The sequence below is a fragment of the Mobula hypostoma genome, chromosome Y, assembly GCF_963921235.1.
Source record: "Mobula hypostoma chromosome Y, sMobHyp1.1, whole genome shotgun sequence".
Lineage (NCBI taxonomy): Eukaryota > Metazoa > Chordata > Chondrichthyes > Myliobatiformes > Myliobatidae > Mobula > Mobula hypostoma.
Window position 1 is genome coordinate 1,083,386 of NC_086130.1, and position 27,631 is coordinate 1,111,016.

The window sequence follows — 27,631 nt, forward strand, 5'->3', positions numbered from 1 at the left end:
ATGGACACCAGCACCATGTCATTTGTTGAAGGAGTTGGTGATGAAGTCACAGTCCTGTGTGGAATAGTCTTCCTGCTACTGGCACTTGTTCTCGCTTGGCTCTCCACACACGTTGTTGATCGTAGTGATCAAATATTTGGGACCATTGTTACCACAGAGAACTCATTAGTGGGGCTGAGCAGTGTAGAACAGTATGTACCAAATGCAGCAACACCTGAAACTGATGAAGCCCAGTCAGCAACTGTCCCTGTTGGGCAAAAGCCAGAGGAAGAAAATGATTCTTGCCTTGGAGCGTCAACTGGAAATAATGGTCCCACCAACGAGCAGGTGCCAATTGAAGAGGCTTCCAGTTCAACCGATGTGAACATTGATCCTCTTTGGAACATACAGGGTTTGCACAAGCAAGTATCAGCCAGTGAACTTAGTACTGAAGAGGTTCTGGAGCATGGATTGCTTGAGAACTGTGAAGCTCATACATCCATAGTGAATAATGTTGAAGAGGCCGAAAGGCAAATTAAAGTTAGGCTAAAATTTTTAAATGATACTGAAGAGATAGCATGTGTAAAACCAGATGATACAATTGGATTTCTGAAAAGGTAAGATACTGGAAATTAGATTTCACCAAGTTAAAATAATTTAACATTTAAGTTAAACCTACAGAAGTTTTTATAGGCTTTTGCACAAGTGTATTTAATTTTAACATTTGCAATTAAAAGCAACCTGTGGCATAATATTTCACTAACTTTTGAACAAAATTTTGGCCTTTGGTAATTGGTGATATTTTATAAATGTGGTAATGCATTAAGTTGTTACAGGTATTGACAGGATAAATGCAGAAGTGATATTTTCTATGACTGAATGAATACAATGATATTCACCCAACTGAAATCAGAAGAATTTTGGCTAGAAGTTAATCTTTGGAATTCCTTTTACTTGGGGGTTGGAGAGATTCATCATTGAATATACCTGAGAGAGACTGATAAGTTTTTGGATTTTAAGATAATAAAACAATTAAGGATTTAGTAAAGTAATAATAAGGGAAATAGTCAATTAGGCAAATCAAAGGTCTTAAGGTGGATAAATCACCTGGACCAGATGGACTACATCTCAGGGTCCTGAGAGATAATGGAGAAGGCAAATGCAATGTTGGCATTTATTTCAAAGGGAATAGAATTTTTTTAAAAAGCAAGGAAATAATGTGGAGCCTTTGTAAGTCACAAGTAATGTCGCACTTGGCGTATTGTCAACAGGTTTGGGCCCCATATCTCAGAAAGAATGAGCAGTCATTGGAGAGAGAGTCCAGAGGAGGTTTACGAGGATAATTCTAGGAATGAAGGGTTTAACTTTTTTTTAATATTTTTTTATTTGGGAAAGGTATTCACAAGTATTACACAAACTTTTTTACATATAAAAACCTTTTCCATTTTTTATATATGAATAGATCTGTATATATTTATACATTCACAAGTACATGTTCATATTTGTTCCTACCCACAGATATACTTACCCAATCCCTGTGTACTTATTTACTTCATTTTATAATTTTTTCCCAAATCATTTCCTTTACTTGTATTAATTCCATGTTTTCCATAAATAAAACAGTGAACATTCTAACCAAGGGAGCTGACATTAACACTACAACTATATTGATGAGGAAATCACTAGGAACCTTAAGGAGAGTCATCTGGCATTGGGGTTATAAGTTCAATCCATTTATTCTTTTTGAATTCTCAGAGAGTAAGTCATCTTTTCCATTTTAAATATTTTCTTTCTTTTCTTTTTCAATCTTTTTACTAAAATACCAATGATACAAAGAGATGGGTGTAACATTGATAATGGTTAACATATACAAACATAATTCGAGTAAAATATATAATTCAAGCCTCCCAATCTCTGAGTAATTGAACATGAAAAAGAGTTTATAAAGAACCCCCTAAACTAAAAAAAATTCAAAGAGGGCAAGACCAAAACATATGTGTCAGAGAGGCCATCTCAGAGTTACATCTGTCACAAACAGGATTTATATATCGGTAAAAATGAGCTAATTTATCCTTAGACATGTGAGTCCTATGGACTATTTTAAATTGTATCAGTGTATGTCTAGCACACATTGAGGAAGTATTAACTAGATGCAGAATTTTCTTCCATTTCTTTATAGGTAAAGTTGCCTGAAGTTCTCTTTCCCATTCATTTTTTATTTTGTTCAGATATACCTAGATGTATTTTCATAATTAAGTCATACAAAACTGCTACTAAGCGCTTCTGATAGGGATTTAAACCTAAACATTTTTCTGTAATATTAGTTGGATGAAATATTGGAAAGTTAGGTAAAGTACCTTTCAAAAAACTTCTGATCTACAGATATCTGAAAAAATGTGAGCTAGGCAAGTTATATTTATTAGATAATTGTTCAAAGCCATGAAACAATTATCCATGGATAAATCACGAAAGCATGCCAATCCCTTCGTTTTCCATAACGAAAAAGCTTGATCAATTCTAGAAGGTTGGAAGAAAAAATTAGATATAATAGGACTAGATAAAATGAATTTGTTCAATCCAAAAAATTTGTGAAATTGAAACCATATTCGTATTGTATGTTTAATTATTGGATTAATTATTTGTTTATTCAGTTTGGTTAAAGCAAAGAGGAGTGAAGCTCCTAAAATAGAAGCTAATGAGAACCCCTGCACAGACTCACCCTCCAGGTTCACTCATCGTGGACCATGAATTTCATCCCAATCTTGCGTCCAAAACATTAAATAATCGGATATTAATTGCAGAATAATAAAATCTAAAACTCGGCAATGGTAAACCACCAACCTTTTCTGATTTCTGTAGATATTTCTTACTCAATCTAGGATTTTTATTCTGTCATATATATGAAGAAATTTTAGAATCAATAGTATCAAAAAAGGATTTAGAGGTAAAAATTGGTACCATTTGAAATAAATACAGAAATTTAGGTGAAACAGTCATTTTAATAATATTAATTTGACCAATTAATGATAAGGACAGTATGGACCATTTAGTAAACAATTGTTTAACATGGTCAATTAAAGGTAGAAAGTTAACGTTAAATAGATCTTTATATATTTTTTTAGCAATTCTGACACCCAAATAAGTGAAATAATCAGTAATTAACTCAAATGGTAATTGTCTATAAATTGGAACTTGCATATTTAATGGAAAAAGCTCACTCTTATTAAGATTTAGTTTATAACCAGAAAAACTACTAAGCTGAGCTAGTAGTGATAAAACTGCCAGGATGGATTTCTCTGGGTTAGAGATATATAGTAACAAGTCATCTGCATATAATGATACCGTATGCATCTCATTCCCAGGAGTAATTCACGGGCGAATCACGAAAGGCAATTGCCAAGGGCTCCAAAGCTATATCAAATAACAAAGGACTTAATGGACAACCCTGTCTAGTACCTCCGAAAAGCCTAAAAAAAGGGGGATCTCTGATTATCGGTAACTACGGAAGCCAAAGGTGAATGATATATCAGTTCAATCCAAGAAATAAATTTTGAGCTAAAGTTGAATCTCTCAAGCACATTAAATAAATATTTCCATTCAACTCTGTCAAATGCCTTCTCGGCGTTGAGTGAAATAACATATTCCAGAACTTTAGATGAAAGAGTATATACAATGTTCATTAATCTCCTAACATTGAAATACGAAAAGCGATTTTTAGTAAATCCTGTCTGATTATCAGAAATAATTTGTGGCAGTACGTTTTCCAATCTATTTGCTATTATTTTAGAAAAAATTTTGGAATCTACATTTAACAAAGATATAGCTCTATACAAGGCACAATCAGTAAAGTCTTTATCTGCTTTAGGAATTAAAGAAATGGATGCTTCATAAAAGGATTGTGGTAATTTATCTACAAGTAAGGCATCCTTAAAAATTTTACATAGCCATGATGAAAGTAAATTTGAAAAAGATTTATAAAATGCTACTGTAAATTCATTCAAACCTGGTGCTTTTCCACTATTCATCACAAAAACTGCTTTCTTAATATCATCTTCCATAATGGATGCATCTAGTTCTAAGCATTCATTAAGTGGTAATTTCAGAATGTTCAATTTCCTTAAAAATTCATGCATAATGGTAGACTCCTCAGGAAATTCCAATTGATATGAAGAGGTATAAACTTCTTCAAAAGATTTATCAATTTCGTCGTGATCAACTGTCAAGGTACCATCCCTTTTAGAAACTTTACTAATCAAATGTTTAGCCGAAGCAGCTTTCAGTTGGTCTGTTTACCTGATTTACCTGATTTATCACCATGTATATAAAATTGACTCTTAGTTTTAAGTAATTGATTTTCAATCGGGGAAGTTATTAACCAATTATGTTCAATCTGAAGTTCAACCCTCTTTTTATAGGGTTCTAGATTAGGAGCAACAGAATAATTTTTTAAATCAATTTCTTTAATCTTATCAACCAATGTACATATTTCATTATGAATTTGTTTTTTCAATCCAGCAGAATATGAAATAATTTGCCCATGAATATATACTTTAAAAGTATTCCACAATATTCCAATGGAAATTTCTTCCATAGAATTAGTTGAAAAGAAAAAAAATCAATCTGTTCTTTAATAAAATTGGCAAAATTCGAATCCTGAAGTAAAGTGGAATTGAACCTTCATTGTCTTGCACTAAAAATTATGTCAGTGAATTTAATTGGCAGTTTCAGAGGTGCATGATCAGAAATAATAATTGCATCATATTTACATGCAATAACAGATGAAACTAATTGAGAATCAATAAAAAAATGATCAATTCTCAAATAACTATGATATACATGGGAGAAAAATGAGAACTCTTTCTCACTATGCTGTAAAAGCCTCTAAACAACTAAAACGGAGTTAATAAAAATAGTGGATTTGTTTGGAAATATTTAATTGGGGGCAGACCTATCCATCAAAGGGTTCAAGTAACAGTTAAAGTCTCCACCCATTATCAACTTATATTCATTTAAATTAGAAAAAGATGCAAATAAATGCTTCAAAATTCAGGATAGTCAGTATTTGTTGCATAAATATTAACCAAAACAACTTTTTGATTATAAAGTACCCCAGTAATTAACAAAAATCTACCACTCGGGTCTGAATTTGTTTCATAATGAACAAATGAAATTGAGGAGTCTCTAAAAATAGAGACTCCTTTTACCTTAGATTGTGAATTAGAATGAAACGGCTTTTCCTTTACAAAACCTAAAAAAACGCTGATTATCCACCCTCCTTACTTGAGTCTCCTGAGCAAAGATAATCTGAGACTTTAGTCTATGAAAGACTTTAAAAATCATCTTTCATTTATTCGGATGATTCAAACCCATGAAACAAAATTAATAACATTATCCATTTTACTACAATAAGCCAAACCTCACAGGAAACCCATGACTCAGGAAGAGGAAAAAGTTTGAAGAGGAACAGGAATCTATGACAATTCAGACATGTTTGTAGTTTCAGAACATCCTAATTGGAAAATACTAAACTAAAAGAAATACCATCCCCCACCCACCAAGCCCGAAAAAAAACTGGCCAAAGCCAGCCAGTATGCTAACTAATCGCAAATACATTACCCCCAACTCTCATGAAGACATAACTCCAAGTGGAAGGAATGTAATAAACCACCCACAGACAAAACATTATGAGAGAAATACCAAGAAAAGGAGAAAACAAATATTGAAAAAAAGAACCCAGTCATTGCAAGACATTTTCAAATGCGAAATCTTGAAAAATGAAACAAAATACGATCTTATTAATATTTCAAATAAAATCAATCACCAAGTCAAAATGTTAAACAGTTAAAAATACTTACGTAACATAATAAAGGAGAAAAGAAATCTTAACGTAAAAGCATAATAAACATCTATACTCCAAAAAAATACAGGTATAATCCAACCAAGAATGAGAATTCCCGAACTTTAAAGGCAAATCTGCACATTAGTTTTAAACTAATAGACACCTACATTCAAACATAAGAAAGCAGTAAATTTATTGAACAGTGGAAAATTAGTCAAAATCTTCAAGAAACTGACATGCCTCCGTCACTGATTTAAACCATTTATGTGATTTATCTGGCAAAACAACCCTTAAATGCGCAAGATATGACAACGCAGGGTATAATTTCTTTTGGTATAATTCCGAGATCCCCGACTTGAAAAGAGACCTCTCTTGTATGGACTAAAATCTTCCACCAAATGAAATTTGAGATCCCCATGCTCAATCAACCTTTCCCACATGCAACTCGAATTAACTGCTCCTTAGTATGCGCATAGTGGAATTGTAGAACAACAGCTCTGGGTTTTAAATCTTTTGGAGGTTTAACCCTTAATGAATGATGAGCGCAGCCTAGTATGGGGGATTAGAAAACATGTTAGTACCGAATACCTCCGTTAAAAATTGATCAAAAATCTTAGTGTGATCGCCACTTTCAACATACTCATGAAACCCTATACTCCGTAGATTCTGTCTGCGACTGCGATTTTCCAGGTCAATAATCTTGGCTTTATGTCGTTCCAGTGTTTGAGTGGTCAAGATTAATTTCTTCTCCAACGAGCTCAGTCTGCGGTCCCTTTGCCATTTTCATCAAGATCCGAAATTAGTTGTTATTGCTTTTCATTCTCACATTTAAGTGCTGTGAGTTGATCATCAATATTATTCAACTTTATCTCGAGATTAGAAAATCTTTTGTCAAATTTATCACGTTGTCATTCAAAAACTTGAATATAACTTCCAAAGTCAGTTGAGCCTGCTGAGGCTGTTTAAACTGTTTAGGGTCACCTCCTTCTCCTCCATTTCCATTGTCGGCTTCCGTGCTCTCGGTTAGTGCCTTTTTCCCTCTGGTTGCTATTTCCAAGAATTTACAAAAATATTGTAAACACTTCAATGTGAATACTAAACAGGTGGTAAATAGATGAAAAAAAGAATGGAGCAAAGTCAAGTGCGACTTACTCCTGCTAGTGCTTCAAGAGAGTCCCATTTTAAATATTTCCAAAATGATTTCATGCCAGTCTTCTAATGTAGGTGATGCTGGATTTAACCACTTTCTGGTGATTGATTTCTTACTTGGCACTAAAAGGACCTGCAGCAGCTTTATATCTTTCTTCTGTTCCAAAAACAATACATGCCCTAACTAGAGAGTCTCAAAGTTCAGAGGTATCTGAGTCTTAAATACTTTAACTAGTGTTCTGTGAATACCTTCCCAATATAAACTTAATTTAGGGCAATCCCAAAAAATATGGAAATGATTTGCCTCCTTGGAGCCGCACCTTCTCTAACACGCAATGTTTGTGGCTTTATATTTTTCCTGGTATGGGGTCTTGAAATATAATATTTTTCCAGCAATGGTCTTCAACTAACTCTCCAAATCAAAGAATTAGTCGAGGACCACTGGAAGCTTCATATTTTCCCTCAAGCCTCCTCTGAAAGTACCAACCCCGCTTCTTTTTCCCACTTCTCTTTAATATACAATGTGTTTTCATTCTTGGCATGAGAGAGGGCATTATAAAATTGGGAAATTGATTTACTTGGTGTTGAGCTGTAGGTTGATTTCAGAATCTTGGAAAATTCTAATTCTGCTGTTGATAAGTCTGTATATCTACAACTCTGGTTAAAGTAGTGTCGTACTTGAAGTTACCTAAAAAAATCATTGTGTTCTAGGCTGTATTTATCCTGCAGGGATTGAAAACTTTGTAATGCACTTTTATGTGTGAATGACAGGTAGGTTGTAAGACCTTTCTTTGTCCATAGTTCAAATCTTTTATCTCCTCTGCTGGGAAGAAATTTGGTATCATAAGCACACCATCTGACAAGTTTTAACATGTTGTAGATTCCACATGAGTTAGCCACTTTCTGCCGTACTTTTAATGTCAGAATTATCCAGCTGTTTTTAATCTTTTCCAATTGGGCCATCAATTCTTTGTCTGCTATTGAGGCCTGTGGAGGAAAACTGTCAATCCAATTCTATTTCCTTCCATTACACCAATTATGCCTTGTATTCCCCATTACACCAATATAACAGAGGGATTATCTGTGAAGCATAAAAATAATTTCTCAAGCAAGGAGGTGCCATACCTCCTCCTTCCTTTCCTAACTGTAAAGTGTTAAATCGAATTCTAGGTTTCTTTCCTTGCCAGATAAAGCGGGAAATCCATTTGTCCCATTCCCTGAATTGATTATCGTCCACCTCCACAGGTAAAGTCCGGAAAAGGTAAAGTAACCGAGAGAGAATATTCATTTTTATGGTATTTATCCTTGAATTTAGACTTAAAAAGGGGATAAGATTCCAGCTATGTATATCTGCTTTTATCTCTGAGATTAATGGCCCATAGTTTACCTGTGACAGCATTGAAAGCTCTTTTGGCAGGTTTATTCCTAAATGTTTTAATGATTTAGCTTCCCATTTAAGATCGTATGAATCCTGTAGTTTTTTGGATGCTGTATAATTTAGGGACATAACCTGCGTTTTCTTTACATTAATTTTATAACCTGATATTTGCCTGAACTCATCCAACAGTGTAAACAATCCTATAAATGACTTTTCTGGTTCTCTCAAATAAACTAAAACATCATCTGCAAATAGCACCACCTTGATACCTTTTACAATTTCACTGTGTCTTATTAGTTAGGCAAAAAGTTGAATGTATAGTGCAAAAAGGAGAGGGGAAATTGGACCACCCTGTCTAGTTCTCCTCTCTAAAATAAAAGAGTCAGAGACATCCCCATTTATTTTAATTCGAGCTGTAGAGCTGTCAAATAAAGTCTGGATTACTTTAATACATTTTTCTTGAAAGCGGAATCTTTGTAACACTTTATATAGGAACACCCTTCTAACTGAATCAAAATCTCTAATCCCACTACCATTGTCTCTGTCCCATTCTTAGTAACCTGTTCTAATATGTGTAAAGTTCTCCTTATGTTGTCCTGAGTTTGTCTTTGTTGGATGAATGCAGTCTGGTCTAAGTGGACGAGGCCAGGTAGAAGCTTTTCCAGCTAATATAGATGTAAATAATTTATAATCCAAATTAGGAACATGATTGGCCGGTAATTACCACATTCTAGTTTATCTTTTTACCCTGTTTAGGAATAACTGAGCTAATCACCTCTCTCCAGGAAGGTGGGATTTCTGCTGTCTGTAAGATCCAATTAAAGGTGTTAAGTAATAATGGAACTAACTGTGACTTCAGTGATTGTACCACTCTGAGGCTACGTCCACACTAGACTGGATAAATCCATAACCAAAGCTTTTTCTCTTCGTTTTGACCCTCTGTCCGCACTGAAAGGGCGTTTTCCTCCCTAGAAAACGGAGATTTTCTAAAATGCCCTCCAGAGTGTGTAAATTTGGAAAAACGTCAATTGTGCAGAGCAGTGTGGACGGGGTAAACAGATATTTTTAAAACGCTGTCATGACGTGCCGGAACAGACGGCAGAGCGGCATTTCATTGTTTTCTTGAACGCAGCCCCCCCCGCCATACAACATAACAATTTCAGAACAGACGGCAATGAGACTGAAGCCAGAAGAGTTAGAAATGTACTCACCAAAAACTTTGATCCGTAACTTACTGAATAAATAAGTATACTCACTTTGCCCTGTTTTCTGTCCTTGCATGTATGACGGTGTTTTACCTATTTATGCAAGTACTTTCTCTGACAATAGATGTGTAACAGCCTGATGTAACATTGTATGGAAATACAAGATAACACTGATGCAGACATGTTTTATACATTTAACAAGGTGCTTTATTTGTCAAGGTCTCTTCTGGCAATCCCCCACCTTACTATTTACCTCAGGTATTGGGCTTCAATCCCCTCGTTTAATTTCCAATCATTCCCAGGTTCCACAACCTACACACACCTGCCTTCCATCAGAAAATGCAGGATAAAAACCCTGTGATCACAACAAGGAGCTGCCAGTTTGTTGGTCGACTCCGGTGTGAGTAACCTCGTTTCATGGTTCTAAGTCTAGCACCGCTCCTGGATTCTCTCCAAACCCAAGACTTTGGGTAAAGACTCTCCTGGAAACCGATTCCACGCTCGCGATGGCGATAACGCCTCCTGACTCTGCCCCTGCGCCTGTGTTCTGCACTTCAGTTCGTCCACCACCAGGCTCGTGTAACATTATTAATGTATTGCTTGTGCAAACATTCAATAGATGCAATTGTCACTTTTGCCCAGTAACTCATTTCATTACACATGTTAAAATACAGCAAAATAATACACAAAGACATGGCAAAAGTAGAGACAAACAAATGAGGTAACAGCAAATTTCACGTTTGCCCAGCAACAAGCCTTATTGCATTTAGTTGTAGCTGTCGTCCCTGTCATCGGTGAAGAGACTATGGCTGTAGGAAATGTTTCTGGACAAACGTGCACCTAATATACCGTTTCCTCTTCGCCTCTTCACTTGTTATCTTTGTGTCCTGCGCATGCCCAGTAGGAGAAGATTCACCCATATATCTGTTCTAATGTGGACAGAGGTATTTTGAAAAACACCTGGTGTGGACACCTATCATTTTTAGGCGAAACCAGCGTTTTCAAAATTATCTGGTCTAGTGTGGACGTAGCCTGAGGTAAGCCCATCAGAACCTGGAGTCTTCCCGGCCTTTAATCTAGAGATGGCCACGTTCAGTTTTTTGGCAGTTACTGGTTCTAATAGGCATTCATTATGTAAATCTGAGCTTGGGTTGATCTAAAGAATTCAAGAAAGTGTCTGTATAGGGCTCAGTGGAGGCCTGGGGTTGAGAGTACAGCTCTCAATAATATGTTTCAAAACTCTCTTGAATTTTCCGTATTGTACTCTCAACAAACTTTGTTTTCGGATTCTTTATTTTATAGACTGTATTGTCTGCTTGTTGCTTATGTAACTTATCCACTAATAATTTAGTTGATCTACCCCCTACTTCATAATTCTTCTGTCTCAGATAAAGAATATTTCTTTGAGTTTCCAATGTGTATATATCATCAATTTCACTTCGCAATTTTTTAATTTCCTGTTTTAAATTAGAATTCATTTTATTGCTATCTGTGACATGAAGTTGTTTCAATTTTCCTTGAAGGTCTGCTAATTTTTGTGCTTTTAATTTTTCATGAGAGTAGTAATAGAAATAATTTTCCCTCTCAGTAAGGGAAGATGCAGCAGAGATGGAGGAATTGAGAAAAGGGGTAAAAATGCCATCTCCTTTTCTCAATTCCTCCATCTCTGTTGCACCTTCTTTAAGAATGAGTCTTTTCATTCTAGAACGAAGGAGATGTACACCTTCTCTCTCACTACCACCCAGGGCCCTAAACCGTCCTTCCAGGTGAGGCGATACTTCACCTGTGAGTCTGTTAGGGCCATATACTGTATTTGGTGCTCCTGGTGTGGTCTATTGTACAACAGTGAGACCTGATGTAGGTGAGGGACTACTCCGCCGAGCATTTACACTCCATCCACCAGAACAAGTGGGGTCTTCCAGTGGCCACCCAGTTTAATTCCATTTCCGATTCCCATTCCAGTATGTCCATCCATGGTCTCCTCCACTGTTGTGATGAAGGCACGCTTAGGTTGGAGGAACAACACCTTATATTCCGTTTGGGTATCCTCCCTGATGGCATGAACATTGATCTTGCAAACTTAAAGTAATGCCTCCACACCCCCTTCACCATTTCCCATTCTTTTCCCTCTCTCATGTTATAGACAATAGGTGCAGGAGTAGGCCATTCGGCCCTTCAAGCCAGCACCGCCATTCACTGTGATCATGGCTGATCATCCACAATCAGTATCCAGTTCATGCCTTATCCCCATAACCTTTGATTCTGCTATCTTTAAGAGCTCTATCCATCTCTTTTTTGAAGCATCCGGAGACTTGTCCTCCACAGCTTTCTGGTGCAGAGCATTCCATATATCCACCACTCTCTGGGTGAAAAAGTTCTTCCTCAACTCCGTTCTCAATGGCCTACCCGTTATTCTTAAACTGTGCCCTCTGGTTCTGGACTCAACCTTCAGCGGGATCATACTTCCTGCCTGCAGCGTGTCCAATCCCTTAATAATCTTATATGTTTTAATAAGATCCCCTCTCAGCCTTCTAAATTCCAGAGTATACAAGCCCAGTCGCTCCAATCTTTCGACATATGACAGTCCCGCCATCCCGGGAATTAACCTTGTGAACCTACGCTGTACTCCCTCCATAGCAAGAATGTCCTTCCTCAAATTTGGAGACCAAGACTGCACTCCAGGTGTGGTCTCACCAGGGCCCTGTACAGCTACAGAAGGACCTCATTGCTCCTATACACAATTCCCCTTGTTATGAAGGCCAGCATACCATTAGGTTTTTTCACTGCCTGCTGTACCCGCATGCTTGCTTTCAGTGACTGATGTACAAGAACACTTAGATCTCGTTGTGCTTCCCCTTTTCATAACTTGACTCCATTTAGGTAATAATCTGCCTTCCTGTTCTTACCACCAAAGTGGATAACCTCACATGTATCCACAGTAAACTGCATCTGCCATGCATCCGCCCACTCACCCAGCCTGTCCAAGTCACCCTGCATTCTCATAACATCCTCCTCACATTTCACACTGCCACCCAGCTTTGTGTCATTGGCAAATTTGCTAATGTTACTTTTAATTCATTCATCTAAATCATTAATATATATTGTAAACAGCTGCGGTCCCAGCACTGAACCCTGCGGTACCCCACTGGCCACCGCCTGCCATTCCGAAAGGGACACGTTAATCGCTACTCTTTGTTTTCTGTCAGCCAGCCAATTTTCAATCCATGTCAGTACTCTGCCCCCAATACCATGTGCCCTGATTTTGCCCACTAATCTCCAATGTGGGACTTTATCAAAGGCTTTCTGAAAGTCCAGGTACACTACATCCACTGGCTCTCCCTTGTCCATTTTCATAGTTACATCCTCAAAAAATTCCGGAAGATTAGTCAAGCATGATTTCCCCTTCGTAAATCCATGCTGACTCGGACCAATCCTGTTACTACTATCCAGATGTGTCGTAATTTCATCTTTTATAATTGACTCCAGCATCTTTCCCACCACCGACGTCAGGCTAACCGGTCTATAATTACCTGTTTTCTCTCTTCCTCCCTTCTTGAAGAGAGGGACAACATTAGCCACCCTCCAATCCACAGGAACTGATCCTGAATCTATAGAACATTGGAAAATGATTACCAATGCGTCACGATTTCTAAAGCCACCTCCTTAAGTACCCTGGGATGCAGACCATCAGGTCCCGGGGACTTATCAGCCTTGAGACCCAACAGTCTATCCAACACCATTTCCTGCCTAATATAAATTTCCTTCAATTCATCCATTACCTTAGGTCCTTTGGCCACTATTACATCTGGGAGATTGTTTGTGTCCTCCCTAGTGAAGACAGATCCAAAGTACCTGTTCAACTCATCTGCCATTTCCTTGTTCCCCATAACAAATTCACCTGCTTGTGTCTTCAAGGGCCCAATTTTGGTCTTAACTATTTTTTTCTTTTTCACATACCTAAAGAAGCTTTTACTATCCTCCTTTATATTCTTGGCTAGTTTACCTTCATACCTCATTTTTTCTCTGCATATTGCCTTTTTAGTTACCTTTTGTTGCTCTTTAAAAGTTTCCCAATACTCCGGCTTCCCACTCGTCTTTGCTATGTTATACTTCTTCTCTTTTATTTTTATACTGTCCATTACTTCCCTTGTCAGCCATGACCTCCCCTTACTCCCCTTAGGATCTTTCTTCTTCTTTGGAATGAACTGATCCTGCACCTTTTGTATTATTTTCAGAAACATTTGCCATTGCTGTTCCACTGTCATCCCTGCTAGCGTATTGTTCCACTGAACTTTGGCCAGCTCCTCCCTCATAGCACCATAGTTCCCTTTGTTCAACTGTAATACTGACACTTCCGAGTTTCCCTTCTCTCTCTCAAATTGTAGATTAAAACATCATATTATGGTCACTACCTCCTAATGGCTGCTTTACCTCGAGGTCCCCGATCAAATCCGGTTCATTGCACAACACTAAATCTAGAATTGCCTTCTCTCTGGTAGGCTCCAGTACAAGCTGTTCTAAGAATCCATCTCGGAGGGACTCCACAAACTCCCTTTCTTGGGGTCCAGTACCAACCTGATTCCTCCAGTCTACCTGCATGTTGAAATCCCCCATAACAACTGTAGCATTACCTTTGTGACATGCCAATTTTAACTCTTGATTCAACTTACACCCTACATCCAGACTACTGTTTGGGGGCCTGTAGATAACTCCCATTCGGGTCTTTCTACCCTTAGAATTTCTCAGTTCTATCCGTTCAGTTATCTCCTTGCTTGCCCATCACCTCCTCTTGTGCTCACCGCCTCCCCCTTTCTTTCTTCCATAGCCTTCTGTCTCTTTCACCAATCAACTTCCTAGCTCTTTGTTTCATCCCTCCTCCTCCAAGTTTCACTAATCACCTTATGTTTCTCTCTCCCCCACCCCAACCTTATAAATCTACTCCTCAGCTCTTTTTCTCCAGTCCTGCTGAAGGGTTTCAGCTTGAATCATTCACTGTACTTTTTTCCATGGACGCTGCCTGGCCTGCTGAGTTCCTCCAGCATTTTGCATGTGTTGCTCAGATATTGAAAGGACTAGATAGGGTGGATGTGGAGAGGATGTTTCTTATGGTGGGGGTATCCAGAACTAGAGGGCACAGCCTCAAAATTGAGTAGTGACGATTTAGAACAGAGGTAAGGAGGAATTTTTTGTTAGCCAGAGAGTAGTAAATCTGTGGAATGTTCTGGAACAGACAGCGGCAGAGGCCAAGTCCATGGGAATAATTAAGGCAGAAGCTGTTCGTTTCCTGATCAGTCAGGGCATTAAAGGATATGGCAAGAAAGCTGGTGTATAGGGTTGAGTGGGATCTGGGATCAGCCACGATGGAATGGTGGAGTAGACATTTGAGAGGAATACGGGGAAACTGTTTTCTATATAATGCTGTGGGAATCGTTATTTTAAAGAACTAATGATAATGTGACATATAGCGTAAATTTATCATCCCATGCAAGGAATTATTACTGATCTTGCAGTTCTATCCACTTGTTGAACTGAACAATTAATTTGGATTATATGCTCACATTCTTGACAGAGTGTGCATTTATGCGACTTTTTGAAAAAGGAGTCAAGAAAACTGTTAAGTGACCCACGTTGCTGCTTGCTTGGAAAAATAGGGAAAATTACACATGGAATTTTATGTGCATTTGTTCATTTTATGTGGCTATATCTATGCAGGAGAACAAGGTAGCATTGAATTTTGCCCAAGTATGCAAAGAGAGTTTCAGGTTTTTTTGTTGAAATAATCAATTCTACAAAAGTAGCCAGTGTTTTAAATTATTTTGTTCATCTCCGAACACTTTATACCAGACTCCTGAAATTATGGTTAAACACTTTTCTTGCTGGCCAGATAGGAAACTGTCATTTAGTTAATTCACTTGTGAGCCAGAGACAATGTTGTACAGAATTCTCAGGCCACATTGAATAAGTCTCTCACTTTTTTCTAGTCTGAATGTTTCGATCATAGAACATAGAATAGTATAGTACAGGCCCTTCGGCCCACAATGTTGTGCCGACCCTCAAACCCTGCCTCCCATATAACCCACCACCTTAAATTCCTCCATAAACCTGTCTAGTAATCTCTTAAACTTCACGAGTGTATCTGCCTCCACCACTGACTCAGGCAGTGCATACCACGCACCAACCACTCTCTGAGTAAAAAACCTTCCTCTAATATCCCCCTTGAACTTCCCACCCCTTGCCTTAAAGCCATGTCCTCTTGTATTGAGCAGTGGTGACCTGGGGAAGAGGCGCTGGCTATCCACTCTATCTATTCCTCTTATTATCTTGTACACCTCTATCATGTCTCCCCTCATCCTCCTCCTCTCCAAAGAGTAAAGCCCTAGCTCCCTTAATCTCTGATCATAATGCATAGTCTCTAAACCAGGCAGCATCCTGGTAAATCTCCTCTGTATCCTTTCCAATGCTTCCACATCCTTCCTATAGTGAGGTGACCAGAAATGGACACAGTACTCCAAGTGTGGCCTAACCAGAGTTTTATAGAGCTGTATCATTACCTCGCAACTCTTAAACTCTATCCCTCGACTTATGAAAACTAACACCCCATAAGTTTTCTTAACTGCCCTATCTACCTGTGAGGCAACTTTCAGGGATCTGTGGACATGTACCCCCAGATCCCACTGCTCTCCACACTACCAAGTATCCTGCCATTTACTTTGTACTCTGCATTGGAGTTTGTCCTTCCAAAGTGTACCACCTCACACTTCTCTGGGTTGAATGCCATCTGCCACTTCTCAGCCCACTTCTGCATCCTATCGATGTCTCTCTGCAATCTTCGACAATCCTCTACACTATCTACAACATCACCAACCTTTGTGTCATCTGCAAACTTGCCAACCCACCCTTCTACCCCCACATCCTGGTCGTTAGTAAAAATCATGAAAAGTAGAGGTCCCTGGACAGATCCTTGTGGGACACCACTAGTCACAACACTCCAATCTGAATGTACTCCCTCCACCACGACCCTCTGCCTTCTGCAGGCAAGCCAATTCTGAATCCACCTGGCCAAGTTTCCCTGGATCCCATGCCTTCTAACTTCCTGAACAAGCCTACTGTTTGGAACCTTATCAAATGCCTTACCAAAATCCATGTAGATTACATCCATTACACTACCCTCATCTACATGCCTGGTCACCTCTTCAAAGAACTCTATCATATATATCAATATAATTCATAACTTTTAGTTAAAAAAGTGGTGTGAGCAGTAGATCAAGGAAGATCACTCTCTCTGGCTCAGTTAAGTGCATGACATGAAAATAAACTATTTATTTAAAACTAAATTTGCCAGTGGTAACATTTCATTTAAATAAAGTGATTATCCTTGGAAATAGGTTGTTATTCAAAAAGGAGTAGGATGGTTGGATGTGGGCTTTCCTTTCTAAACAACAAAAATAGGTACAAGATTAAACAACTTCCATTTATGAAGTAGCTTTAACATAGCAAAACATCCCAATATAATTCTACAAAGGTTTCATTGAATCAGAAAATTGATGTTGTTACGTAACCGGCAACAATGAATATCAATCGAATCAGGTTATATAAAAACAAGCAAACATTTATTAAACACGGATAAACAATAAAAAACAAATGAAAACCTTAAGCGAAAGTTAACCGTTAAGCGGCAGTTCAACGAGTCGTCACTCGGTACTGATTCTTAAAGCGATAAATGCGAAAACAGTTCTTAAAGCAGTAAAGTCAAATACAGTTCTTAAAATGGTGAATTCAAAAGTCCAACAGATTTATACATTCAATTGGGAGAGACTTCTCTGGAGAAGGATTCCTTCATAGAGACGACTTTCCTGCTGGTTCTGTCCAAAGGATGCACAATGAAGGATATAAACGGCTTAAAGCTACTGACCTTAATTTCTAGAGCAAATCCTGCATGAACTACCTTGCTCTTTCGGCAGGAGTTACCCTCGATGCAGGTCGCCGCTTCTTCAACGAAGACTCAATAAGGTTGATCCTTTATTAAACTGCCGAACATTCCCAACTTCTCTTAATCCTTCATATCCTGTACTTCGAAAAAGTCTTCACTCTCCAATACTACTAGAAAAAGGTACATCAACAAATCCAGCAAAAATTGCCAGTGCAGCACTATTGTACTTTGCAACAGAACGTAACACTCCGTTTTAAAAATGAAACTGCATCATAAAATAAACATGCAACAGAAAGGGAGACACAGACGCATGTTCTAGCTGGAAAACTAAAAACTAACTGCGTCATCTGAGGTCTTCCCTTATATACCCGTGGTGAACAGGTTATCACGTGACCTCACATTGGTGGGAAAATTATATCAGGTGACCTCCAAAAGACCATTACATCATTTTCACAAGAAAGTCACAAGATTTCCTTGAGGTATGTAACAGTGTAGGACCAGGAAAGATAGATAACAAAAGTTTGGGCTGGTTGGTAAATTTTAAAGAATGTGGAAAAGGAGGAAATGTAATTGGACAGATTTATACAGAATATTCTGCGCTAATGGCCTCATTGGAGGGCAGCACAGGCACCAATGCAGAGATGAGCAGGAAGCTGGATTTGGAGGAACAGCCATAAGAAGGTCACAGAACCAAAAGTATTAATACGAGCTCATCGACAGAATGAGCTCATGAAAGGATTTGATAACAAGGATGATCATTTTAATTCAAGTCATTGGTTTGCCTGGTACCATTTTAATTCAACCGTCATAGTGATGATTCAACTGGAGAAGTTATAAGTCTAAAATTAATTCAGCCACACAAAATATCATAGCTACTCAAAGAAGAAAGCCTAGTTGTTACTCGTTAATACTTTATTAAGCTTTGTTAGTATGTATATTCACATTAATTTTCTTATATTAATTGACCCTTGCTGTGAATTAGAAGTTCCATGAAGAATTGCTCATTCATCAGTAAAATGAGTCTTCATAGACCCTCAATCTGTTAATGCCATTGGAAACAATAGTGAACCTCCCAGAGCTTCTGGGCTCTGCATTACTATGTACAGTAAGTAGCAAGATAAAGGTTTGTGAACCCTTTGTAATTACCTTATTTTCTACATTAATTTCTCACAAATTGTAGTCTGATTTTCATCTAAGTCACAATAATAGGCAAATACAATTAATACACAAACAACTGTACTTTTTATGACTTTATTGAACACATTGTTTACTCATTCATAGTCCAGGCTGGAAAAAACTATGTGAACCCTTGTATTTATGAACTGATAGAGCTTATTTTAGCAGCAATAACCTCCACCAATTGTTTTTTGTAGCTCCTAATCAGACTTGTACAATGCTGAGGAGGAATTTTAGACCATCCCAGCTTACAAAACTGTTTTAGTTCAATATTTGTGGAATACATTTCATGAACAGCCCTTTTCAAGTCATGCCACAGTATCTCAGTTGGGTTAAGGTCTGTACTCTGACCTTACCATTCCAAAGCACTTTTTTTTTTCCTTTTAAACTATTCTGTTGTTGATTTAGTCTTGTGTTTCATTCTGCATCATCCAACTTGTATTAATCTTTGGTTAAAGGACTGCTAACCTGACATTTTACTGTAAAATATCTTGATACAATTTTGAATTCACTGTTCCTTCAACAATTTCAAGTATCCAAGCCCTGAAGCAGCAAACTATGATGTTCCTTCACAGTTATGGTGAGGTTTTGGTTTCGGTGTGCAGTGTCCTTTTTCTTTCAAACATAGCAATGTGCATTTCTGCCAATTAGTTCAACTTTTGTCTCATAAATCCATGGAAATTTGTCCATGGAAGTATGTTGTGGAACATCCAGGTGGTCTTTTGCATTGAGACATGCATCATTTTTTTTTTGCAGAGCAGTGGTTTTCTCTGTGGTATCATTCCTTGAACATCATTCTTGTTCAGTGCTTTTCTTATGGTGGACACATGAGAAGAGATTTTAGCAAGTTCTAAAGATTGCTGCAGATCTTTTACTATTACCCTTGGGTTCTTTTCCACATCCCTTCAGGATTGCACGTTGTGCTCTTGGTGTGATCTTTGTACGGTGTCTTGTCCACTTCAAGGAAGAGTAGCAACAACACTTTCCTCCATTTGTAGACAATTTCCATTACTGTGGACTGATAACCATTCGGTTCTTTAGAAGTGCCTTTTTCAGCTTCATGCTTCTCTACATTTCTTCTTCTAAGGTCCTCTGAAAGTTGTTTTGATTGGGGCAGGTTGCACCTCAAAAGATCTTTCTTGGAAAGAACAAGCTCTGTTACTTGACCTGTGTGTTTTATATAGGGTAGGGCAGGGCACCCCTACAACTCAAACCTCCAATTTCATCTCATTGATTGGAACAACTGACTCCAAATAGTTTTTTTAGAGGGCATTATACCAGAAGTTCACATACTTTTCTAAAACCTAGACTGCTATACTTAAATGGTGTACGAAAAGTACAAATAATTGTTACTAGTTTAGGCAGATTCTGCTTGTCTATTATTGTGACTTGAATGAAGGTCAGACCACATTTTATGGGTAATTAACACAGAAAACCAAGGATTCACAAATTTCTTCCTGCAACTGTATGTATTGTTTTATTAGCCTTGATATCTTATTGTTTCATATTACATGGAACTTGTCTATTTTAAAATAACATTCAGCCTATCTAGTTTTACATAAGGGAATCTGAAAATTAGCTGTAATTCATGTACTAATTGATTGGAACAACATTATTGTTTTGAGTTTCAAATACACATCCATTGCTTTAGCTTTGGTTTGTAAATGAGTGGTAGTTATATTGAAAAGCAGAGAGGTTTTCATTTTCACTTTTAGTATATCAACAATAACACTAGGTGTAGCATTCCTCTGCTTGTTTTTCATATAACCATATAACAATTACAGCACGGAAACAGGCCATCTCGGCCCTTCTAGTCCATGCTGAATGCTTACTCTTACCTAGTCCCACCGACCTGCACTCAGCCCATAACCCTCCATTCCTTTCCTGTTCATATATCTATCCAATTTAACTTCAAATTACAATATTGAACCTGCCTAAACCACTTCTGCTGGAAACTCGTTCCACACAGCTACCACTCTCTGAGTAAAGAAGTTCCCCCTCATGTTACCCCTAAACTTTTGCGCCCTAACTCTCAACTCGTGTCCTCTTGTTTGAATCTCCCCACTCTCGATGGAAAAAGCCTATTCACGTCAACTCTATCTATCCCCCTCATAATTTTAAATACCTCTATTAAGTCCCCCCTCAACCTTCCACGCTCCAAAGAATAAAGACCCAACTTGTTCAACCTTTCTCTGTAACTTAGGTGCTGAAATCCAGGTGACATTCTAGTAAGTCTTCTCTGTACTCTCTCTATTTTGTTGACATCTTTCCTCTAATTCGATGTCCAAAACTGTACACAATACTCCAAATTTGGCCTTACCAATCCCTTCAACACACATCAAAGTTGCTGGTGAACGCAGCAGGCCAAGCAGCATCTATAGGAAGAGGTACAGTCGACGTTTCAGGCCGAGACCCTTCGTCAGGACTAACTGAAGGAAGAGAGTTACCAATCCCTTGTTCAATTTTAACATTACATTCCAACTCCTATGCTCAATGCTCTGATTTGTAAAGGCCAGCATACCAAAAGCTTTCGTCACCACCCTATCCACAAAGAAACATAGAAAATAGGTGCAGGAGTAGGCCATTTGGCCCTTCGAGCCTGCACCACCATTTATTATGATCATGGCTGATCATCCAACTCAGAACCCCGTACCTGCCTTCCCTCCATACCCCCGATCCCTTTAGCCACAAGGGCCATATCTAACTCCCTCTTAAATATAGCCAATGAACTGGCCTCAACTGTTTCCTGTGGCAGAGAATTCCACAGATTCACCACTCTCTGTGTGAAGAAGTTTTTCCTAATCTCGGTCCTAAAAGGCTTCCCCTCTATCCTCAAACTGTGGCCCCTTGTTCTGGACTTCCCCAACATCGGGAACAATCTTCCTGCATCTAGCCTGTCCAATCCCTTTAGGATTTTATACGTTTCAATCAGATCCCCCCTCAATCTTCTAAATTCCAACGAGTACAAGCCCAGTTCATCCAGTCTTTCTTCATATGAAAGTCCTGCCATCCCAGGAATCAATCTGGTGAACCTTCTTTCTACTCGCTCTATGGCAAAGATGTCTTTCCTCAGATTAGGGGACCAAAACTGCACACAATACTCCAGGTGTGGTCTCACCAAGGCCTTGTGCAACTGCAGTAGTACCTCCCTGCTCCTGTACTTGAATCCTCTTGCTATAAATGCCAACATACCATTCGCCTTTTTCACCGCCTGCTGTACCTGCGTGCCCACTTTCAATGACTAGTGTATAATGACACCCAGGTCTCATTGCACCTCCCCTTTTCCTAATCGGCCACCATTCAGATAATAATCTGTTTTCCTGTTTTTGCCACCAAAGTGGATAACCTCACATTTATCCACATTAAATTGCATCTGCCATGAATTTGCCCACTGACCTGACCTATCCAACTCACCCTGCATCTCTTAGCATTCTCCTCAGAGCTAACACTGCCGCCCAGCTTCGTATCATCCACAAACTTGGAGATGCTGCATTTAATTCCCTCTTCTAAGTCATTAATATATATTGTAAACAACTGGGGTTCCAGCACTGAGCCTTGCGGTACCCCACTAGTCACCGCCTGCCATTCTGAAAAGGTCCCGTTTACTCCCACTCTTTGCTTCCTGTCTGCCAGCCAATTCTCTATCCACATCAATACCTTACCCCCAATACCGTGTGCTTTAAGTTTTCACACTAATCTCCTGTGTGGGACCTTGTCAAAAGCCTTTTGAAAATCCAAATATACCACATCCACTGGTTCTCCCCTATCCACTCTACTAGTTACATCCTCAAAAAATTCTATGAGATTCGTCAGACATGATTTTCCTTTCACAAATCCATGCTGACTTTGTCCGATGATTTCACCGCTTTCCAAATGTGCTGTTATCACATCTTTGATAACTGACTCTAGCATTTTCCCCACCACCGACGTTAGGCTAACCGGTCTATAATTCCCCGGTTTCTCTCTCCCTCCTTTTTTAAAAAGTGGGGTTACATTAGCCCCCCTCCAATCCTCTATAACTAGTCCAGAATCTAAAGAGTTTTGAAAAATTATCACTAATGCATCCACTATTTCTTGGGCTTCTTCCTTAAGCACTCTGGAATGTAGACCATCTGGCCCTGGGGATTTATCTGCCTTTAATCCCTTCAATTTACCTAACACCACTTCCCTACTAACATTTATTTCCTTCAGTTCCTCCATCTCACTGGACCCTCTGTCCTTTACTATTTCTGGAAGAGTATTTATGTCCTCCTTAGTGAAGACAGAACCAAAGTGGTTACTCAATCGGTCTGCCATGTCCTTGCTCCCCATAATCAATTCACCTGTCTCTAGGGGATCTACATTTGTCTTAACCAATCCTTTTATTTTCACATATCTATAAAAGCTTTTACAGTCAGTTTTTCTGTTCCCTGCCAGTTTTCTCTCATAATCTTTTTTCCCCTTCCTAATTAAGCCCTTCATTCTCCTCTGCTGGACTCTGAATTTCTCCCAGTCCTCAGGTGAGCTACTTTTTCTGGCTAATTTGTATACTTCTTCTTTGGAATTGATACTATCCCTAATTTCCCTTGTCAGCCACGGGTGCACTACCTTCCCTGATTTATTCTTTTGCCAAACTGGGATGAGATTCCACCTTCAGGGAACTATGCACATTATTACTAGATCCCTCTGTTCTACTGCATTTTTCAATGCTCTTCCATTTACCAGGTATTTCCTATTTTGATTAGTCCTACCAAAATGTAGCACCTCACACTTATCAGCATTAAACTCCATCTGCCATCCTTCAGCCCACTCTTCTAACTGGCCTAAATCTCTATGCAAGCTTTGAAAACCTACTTCATTATCCACACCACCTATCTTAGTATCATCTGCATACTTACTAATCCAATTTACCACCCCATCATCCAAATCATTAATGTATATGACAAACAACATTGGACCGAGTACTGATCCCTGAGGCACACCACTAGTCACCGGCCTCCAATCTGACAAACAGTTATCCACCACTACTCTCTGGCGACTCCCATCCAGCCACTGCTGAATCCATTTTACTACTTCGATATTGATACCTAATGACTGAACCTTCCCAACTAACCTTCAGTGTGGAACCTTGTTAAAGGCCTTACTGAAGTCCATATAGACAACATCCACCGCTTTACCCTCATCAGCTTTCCTAGTAACCTCTTCGAAAATTTAAATAAGGTTTGTCAAACATGACCTTCCACGCACAAATCCATGTTGACTGTTCCTAATCAGACCCTTCTATCCAGATAATTATATATACCATCTCTAAGAATACTTCCCATCAATTTACTCACCACTGATGTCAAACTCACAGGCCGATTATTGCTAGGTTTACTCTTAGAACCCTATTTAAACAATGGAACAACATGAGCAATACGCCAATCCTCCAGCACCATCCCCGTTTCTAATAACATTTGAAATATTTATGTTAGAGTCCCTGCTTTTTCTACACTAACTTCCCTCAAGGTCCTAAGGAATATCCTGTCAGGACCTGGAGACTTATCCACTTTTATATTCCTTAAAAGTGCCAGTACTTCTTCTTCTTTAAACATCATAGTTTCCATAACTTCCCTACCTGTTTCCTTTACCTTACACAATTCAATATCCTTCTCCTTAGTGAATACCAAAGAAAAGAAATTGTTCAACATCTCCCCCATCTCCTTTGGTCCCACACATAGCTGGCCACTCTGTTTCTCTAAGGGACCAATTTTATCCCTCACTATCCTATATTAATATAACTGTAGAAACCCTTAGGATTTATTTTCACCTTACTTGCCAAAGCAACCTTGTATCTTTTAGCTTTTCTAATTTCTTTCTTAAGATTCTTTTTACATTCTTTATATTCCTCGAGCACCTCATTTACTTCATGCTGTCTATATTTATTGTAGATATCACTCTTTTTCTGAACCAAGTTTCCAATATCCCTTGAAAACTATGGCTCTCTCAAACTTTTAATCTTTCCTTTCAACCTAACAGGAACATATCTGTACCCTCAAAATCTCACCTTTAAATGACCTCTATTTCTCTATTACATCCTACCCATAAAACAAATTGTCCCAATCCACTCCTTCTAAACCCTTTCATGTCTTCTCAAAGTTAGCCTTTCTCCAATCACCAAAATCTCAACCCTGGGTCCAGACATATCCTTCTCCATAATTATATTGAAACTAATGGCATTGTGATCACTGGACCCGAAGTGCTCTCCAACACATACCTCTGTCTCCTGCCCTATCTCATTCCCTAACAGGAGATCCAACACTGCCCCTTCACCAGTTGGTACCTCTATGTATTGCTGCAAAAAATTATCCTGCACACATTTTACAAACTCCAAACCATCCAGCCCTTTTACAATATGGGCTTCCCAGTCTATGTGTGGAAAATTAAAATCTCCCACAATCACAACCTTGTGCTTACTACAAGTATCTGCTATCTGCTTACAAATTTGCTGCTCCTCTTCTCACTCTCCATTCGGTGATCTATAATACACCCCTATAAGTGTTACTACACCTTACCCATTCGTCATTTGTACCCAAATAGCCTCCCTAGACGAGTCCTCTAATCTATCCTGCCAGAGCACCACTGTAATATTTTCTCTGACAAGCAATGCAACACCTCCCCCTCTTGTCCCTCCAATTCTATCACAGCTGAAGCAATGAAATCCTGGAATATTTAGTTGCCAATCACACCCCTCCTGCAACCATGTTTCACTAATAGCTACAACATCATACTTCCAGGTATCAATCCATGCTGTAAGCTCATCCTCTGTCTTATAATGCTCCTTGCATTAAAATAAATTGAGAAAGCATGTACACTTAGTATTTTCTTGCTAACATCGTCATTAAAGTACATTTTTCATTTTGCCAGCAGTTTTTGTTAAAAGATATGTCTTGATTATGAACTGCTAATTCTTAACAGTTGGAGGCTACCCAGCTGTTCGGAGTTTGGAGAAAACAAGGCACTTTTAAACATTAACTGATTGTTCAACAAATATGTTTATAGATGATTGATCTAAATTATTAGTTTTAAAATGTGAAGTATTTATAAAATTATGCTAATCATGATTTCAAAAGTTATCAAAATGTTTACAGATTTCTCAATCAATGACTGTACTGAAGTGAAGGATTGAATGATCAAGGAACATAATTTGATGTGGATTTCTCACAGATAAAAATTAGATACTACAGTAGGTGAAGAACAAGTATATATGAATACAAAACCTCCGCTTCATATTTTCCCAACTTTATGGGCACACTTGAGTATCTCATTCTGTACTATAGGAATTTAGAGATATGTTGTACATGTTATAAGATCTTGCAAGAATTCTATGTTCTGAGTTATTCATTTTGCAACAGGAATTAAATCAATTTAAGTCAAAATGCAAATTATATAATTAAGCATTTATATTAAAAATTAGCCATGTGTCTAGGCTACAACTTAGATTGTGCAAGATTTATTTATCTGTCTGCAACCCAGACTGAAATCATATGTCTGTGCTTAGCCAATTTGCTGCTCTTTACATATTGGGAATTTGAGCCTGGATAAGATGAAGATCTGTAGAACTTTTCCATCTACAACAATGATGGAGGAGAAAACTAATCCAAAAAGGCAGCAAGTATCTTCTGTAATAATATATATATCTTTCTTTTAGAGTATAACTTTATTGTTAGCCCCAGCATTATTTTTGGGTTTAGAGCTTATGAAAATAGTTTTAATATACTCTGCAACACACATACGCACTCACAATGTTGAAGGAGCTCAGCAGGGCTGGCACCATCTATGGAAAAGAGTATAATCGATGTTTTGTACTGAGACCCTTCATCAGGAGTGGAGAAATAAAGCTGAAGAGTAGATTTAAAAGGTGGGGGGAGGGAAGGGGGAAACACAAGATGATAGGTGAAACCAGGATGGAGAGGGGTGAAGTAAAGAGCTGGGAAGTTGATTGGTGAAACCAATGCAGGCTGGAGAAGGGGGAATCTGACAGGACAGAAGACCATGGAAGAAAGAAAAAGTGTTGGGGGGCGGGGAGACACACCAGAGGCAGGCAACGAGATAAGGTGAGAGGGTAAAAGGGCATGGGTAGCCTCCAATCTGATGGCATGAACATTGATTTCTTGAATTTACATTTACCATTCACAAATTCCCCATCTCCTTTTTACCTCTCTCACCTCATCTTGCCTGTCCATCGTCTCTCTCTGGTGCGTCTCCCCCTTTCTTATATGGCCTTTTGTCCTCTCCTATTAGATTCCCCTTTCTCCAGTCCTGTATCTTTTTCACTAATATTCCAGCTTTACTTCACCCCTCCCCCTCCTGGTTTCACCTATTAGCCTGTGTTCAGCTATTAACCTTGCACTCCCCACCTTTTAACTCTGACTCTTCATCTTTTTTTTTCTCCAGCTCTGATGAAGGGTCCTGACCCAAAATGTAATTTGTACTTGTTTACGTTGATGCTGTCTGGCCTGCTGAGTTCCTCCAGCATTTTGTGCGTGTTGCTTGGATTTCCAGCATCTTTTGGATTTTTTTCTCTTTTTTAATTTTCTCAGTTTCCTATCTCTTCAAGTTTTCTGTTGTTTTTTATTGTTTGTTCCTTCTCACTGGATTCCAGCAAATATTTCCCAGGACAAGAGCAGCAAATGAAGTTCATTTACCAAGGCCAGCTTCTGCAAGATCAGTCCTGCACTCTTGGATCACTCAACATCAAAGACAACTGTGTTATTCATTGTCATATTTCACAAACTTCATCCTCTCCCGGCCCTGCTGTTTCTTCAATAGTGGAACAGAACCAATCTGCCCTTAATGTTGGTAATCTGATGATCCCAGTTTTTGTCATCATGCTTGCTGTAGTCTGGTACTACCGCATTAACTACCGCCAGTTTTTCACTGCACCAGCCACAGTTTCCCTGGTTGGTGTTACTGTCTTCTTCAGTTTCCTTGTATTTGGCATTTATAGTCAATAA

General features: G+C 38.5%; 1 protein-coding gene across 1 annotated transcript; it reads left to right on the forward strand.

Annotated features, from left to right (window-relative positions):
• Positions 1–27,631, forward strand: LOC134341081 (transmembrane and ubiquitin-like domain-containing protein 2). The gene is made up of 2 exons (XM_063038830.1): positions 1–596; positions 27,280–27,631. Exons 1-2 carry the CDS (start codon positions 1–3, stop codon positions 27,629–27,631), a joined length of 948 nt encoding a protein of 315 aa, XP_062894900.1.

Excerpts from the sequence above, each read along its gene's own strand:
- LOC134341081 (XM_063038830.1), top strand. The coding sequence starts at position 1 with ATGGACACCAGCACCATGTCATTTGTTGAAGGAGTTGGTGATGAAGTC. Across the intron at positions 597-27,279 it reads ACAATTGGATTTCTGAAAAG|CAAATATTTCCCAGGACAAG; the intron begins GTAAGATACTGG and ends ACTGGATTCCAG.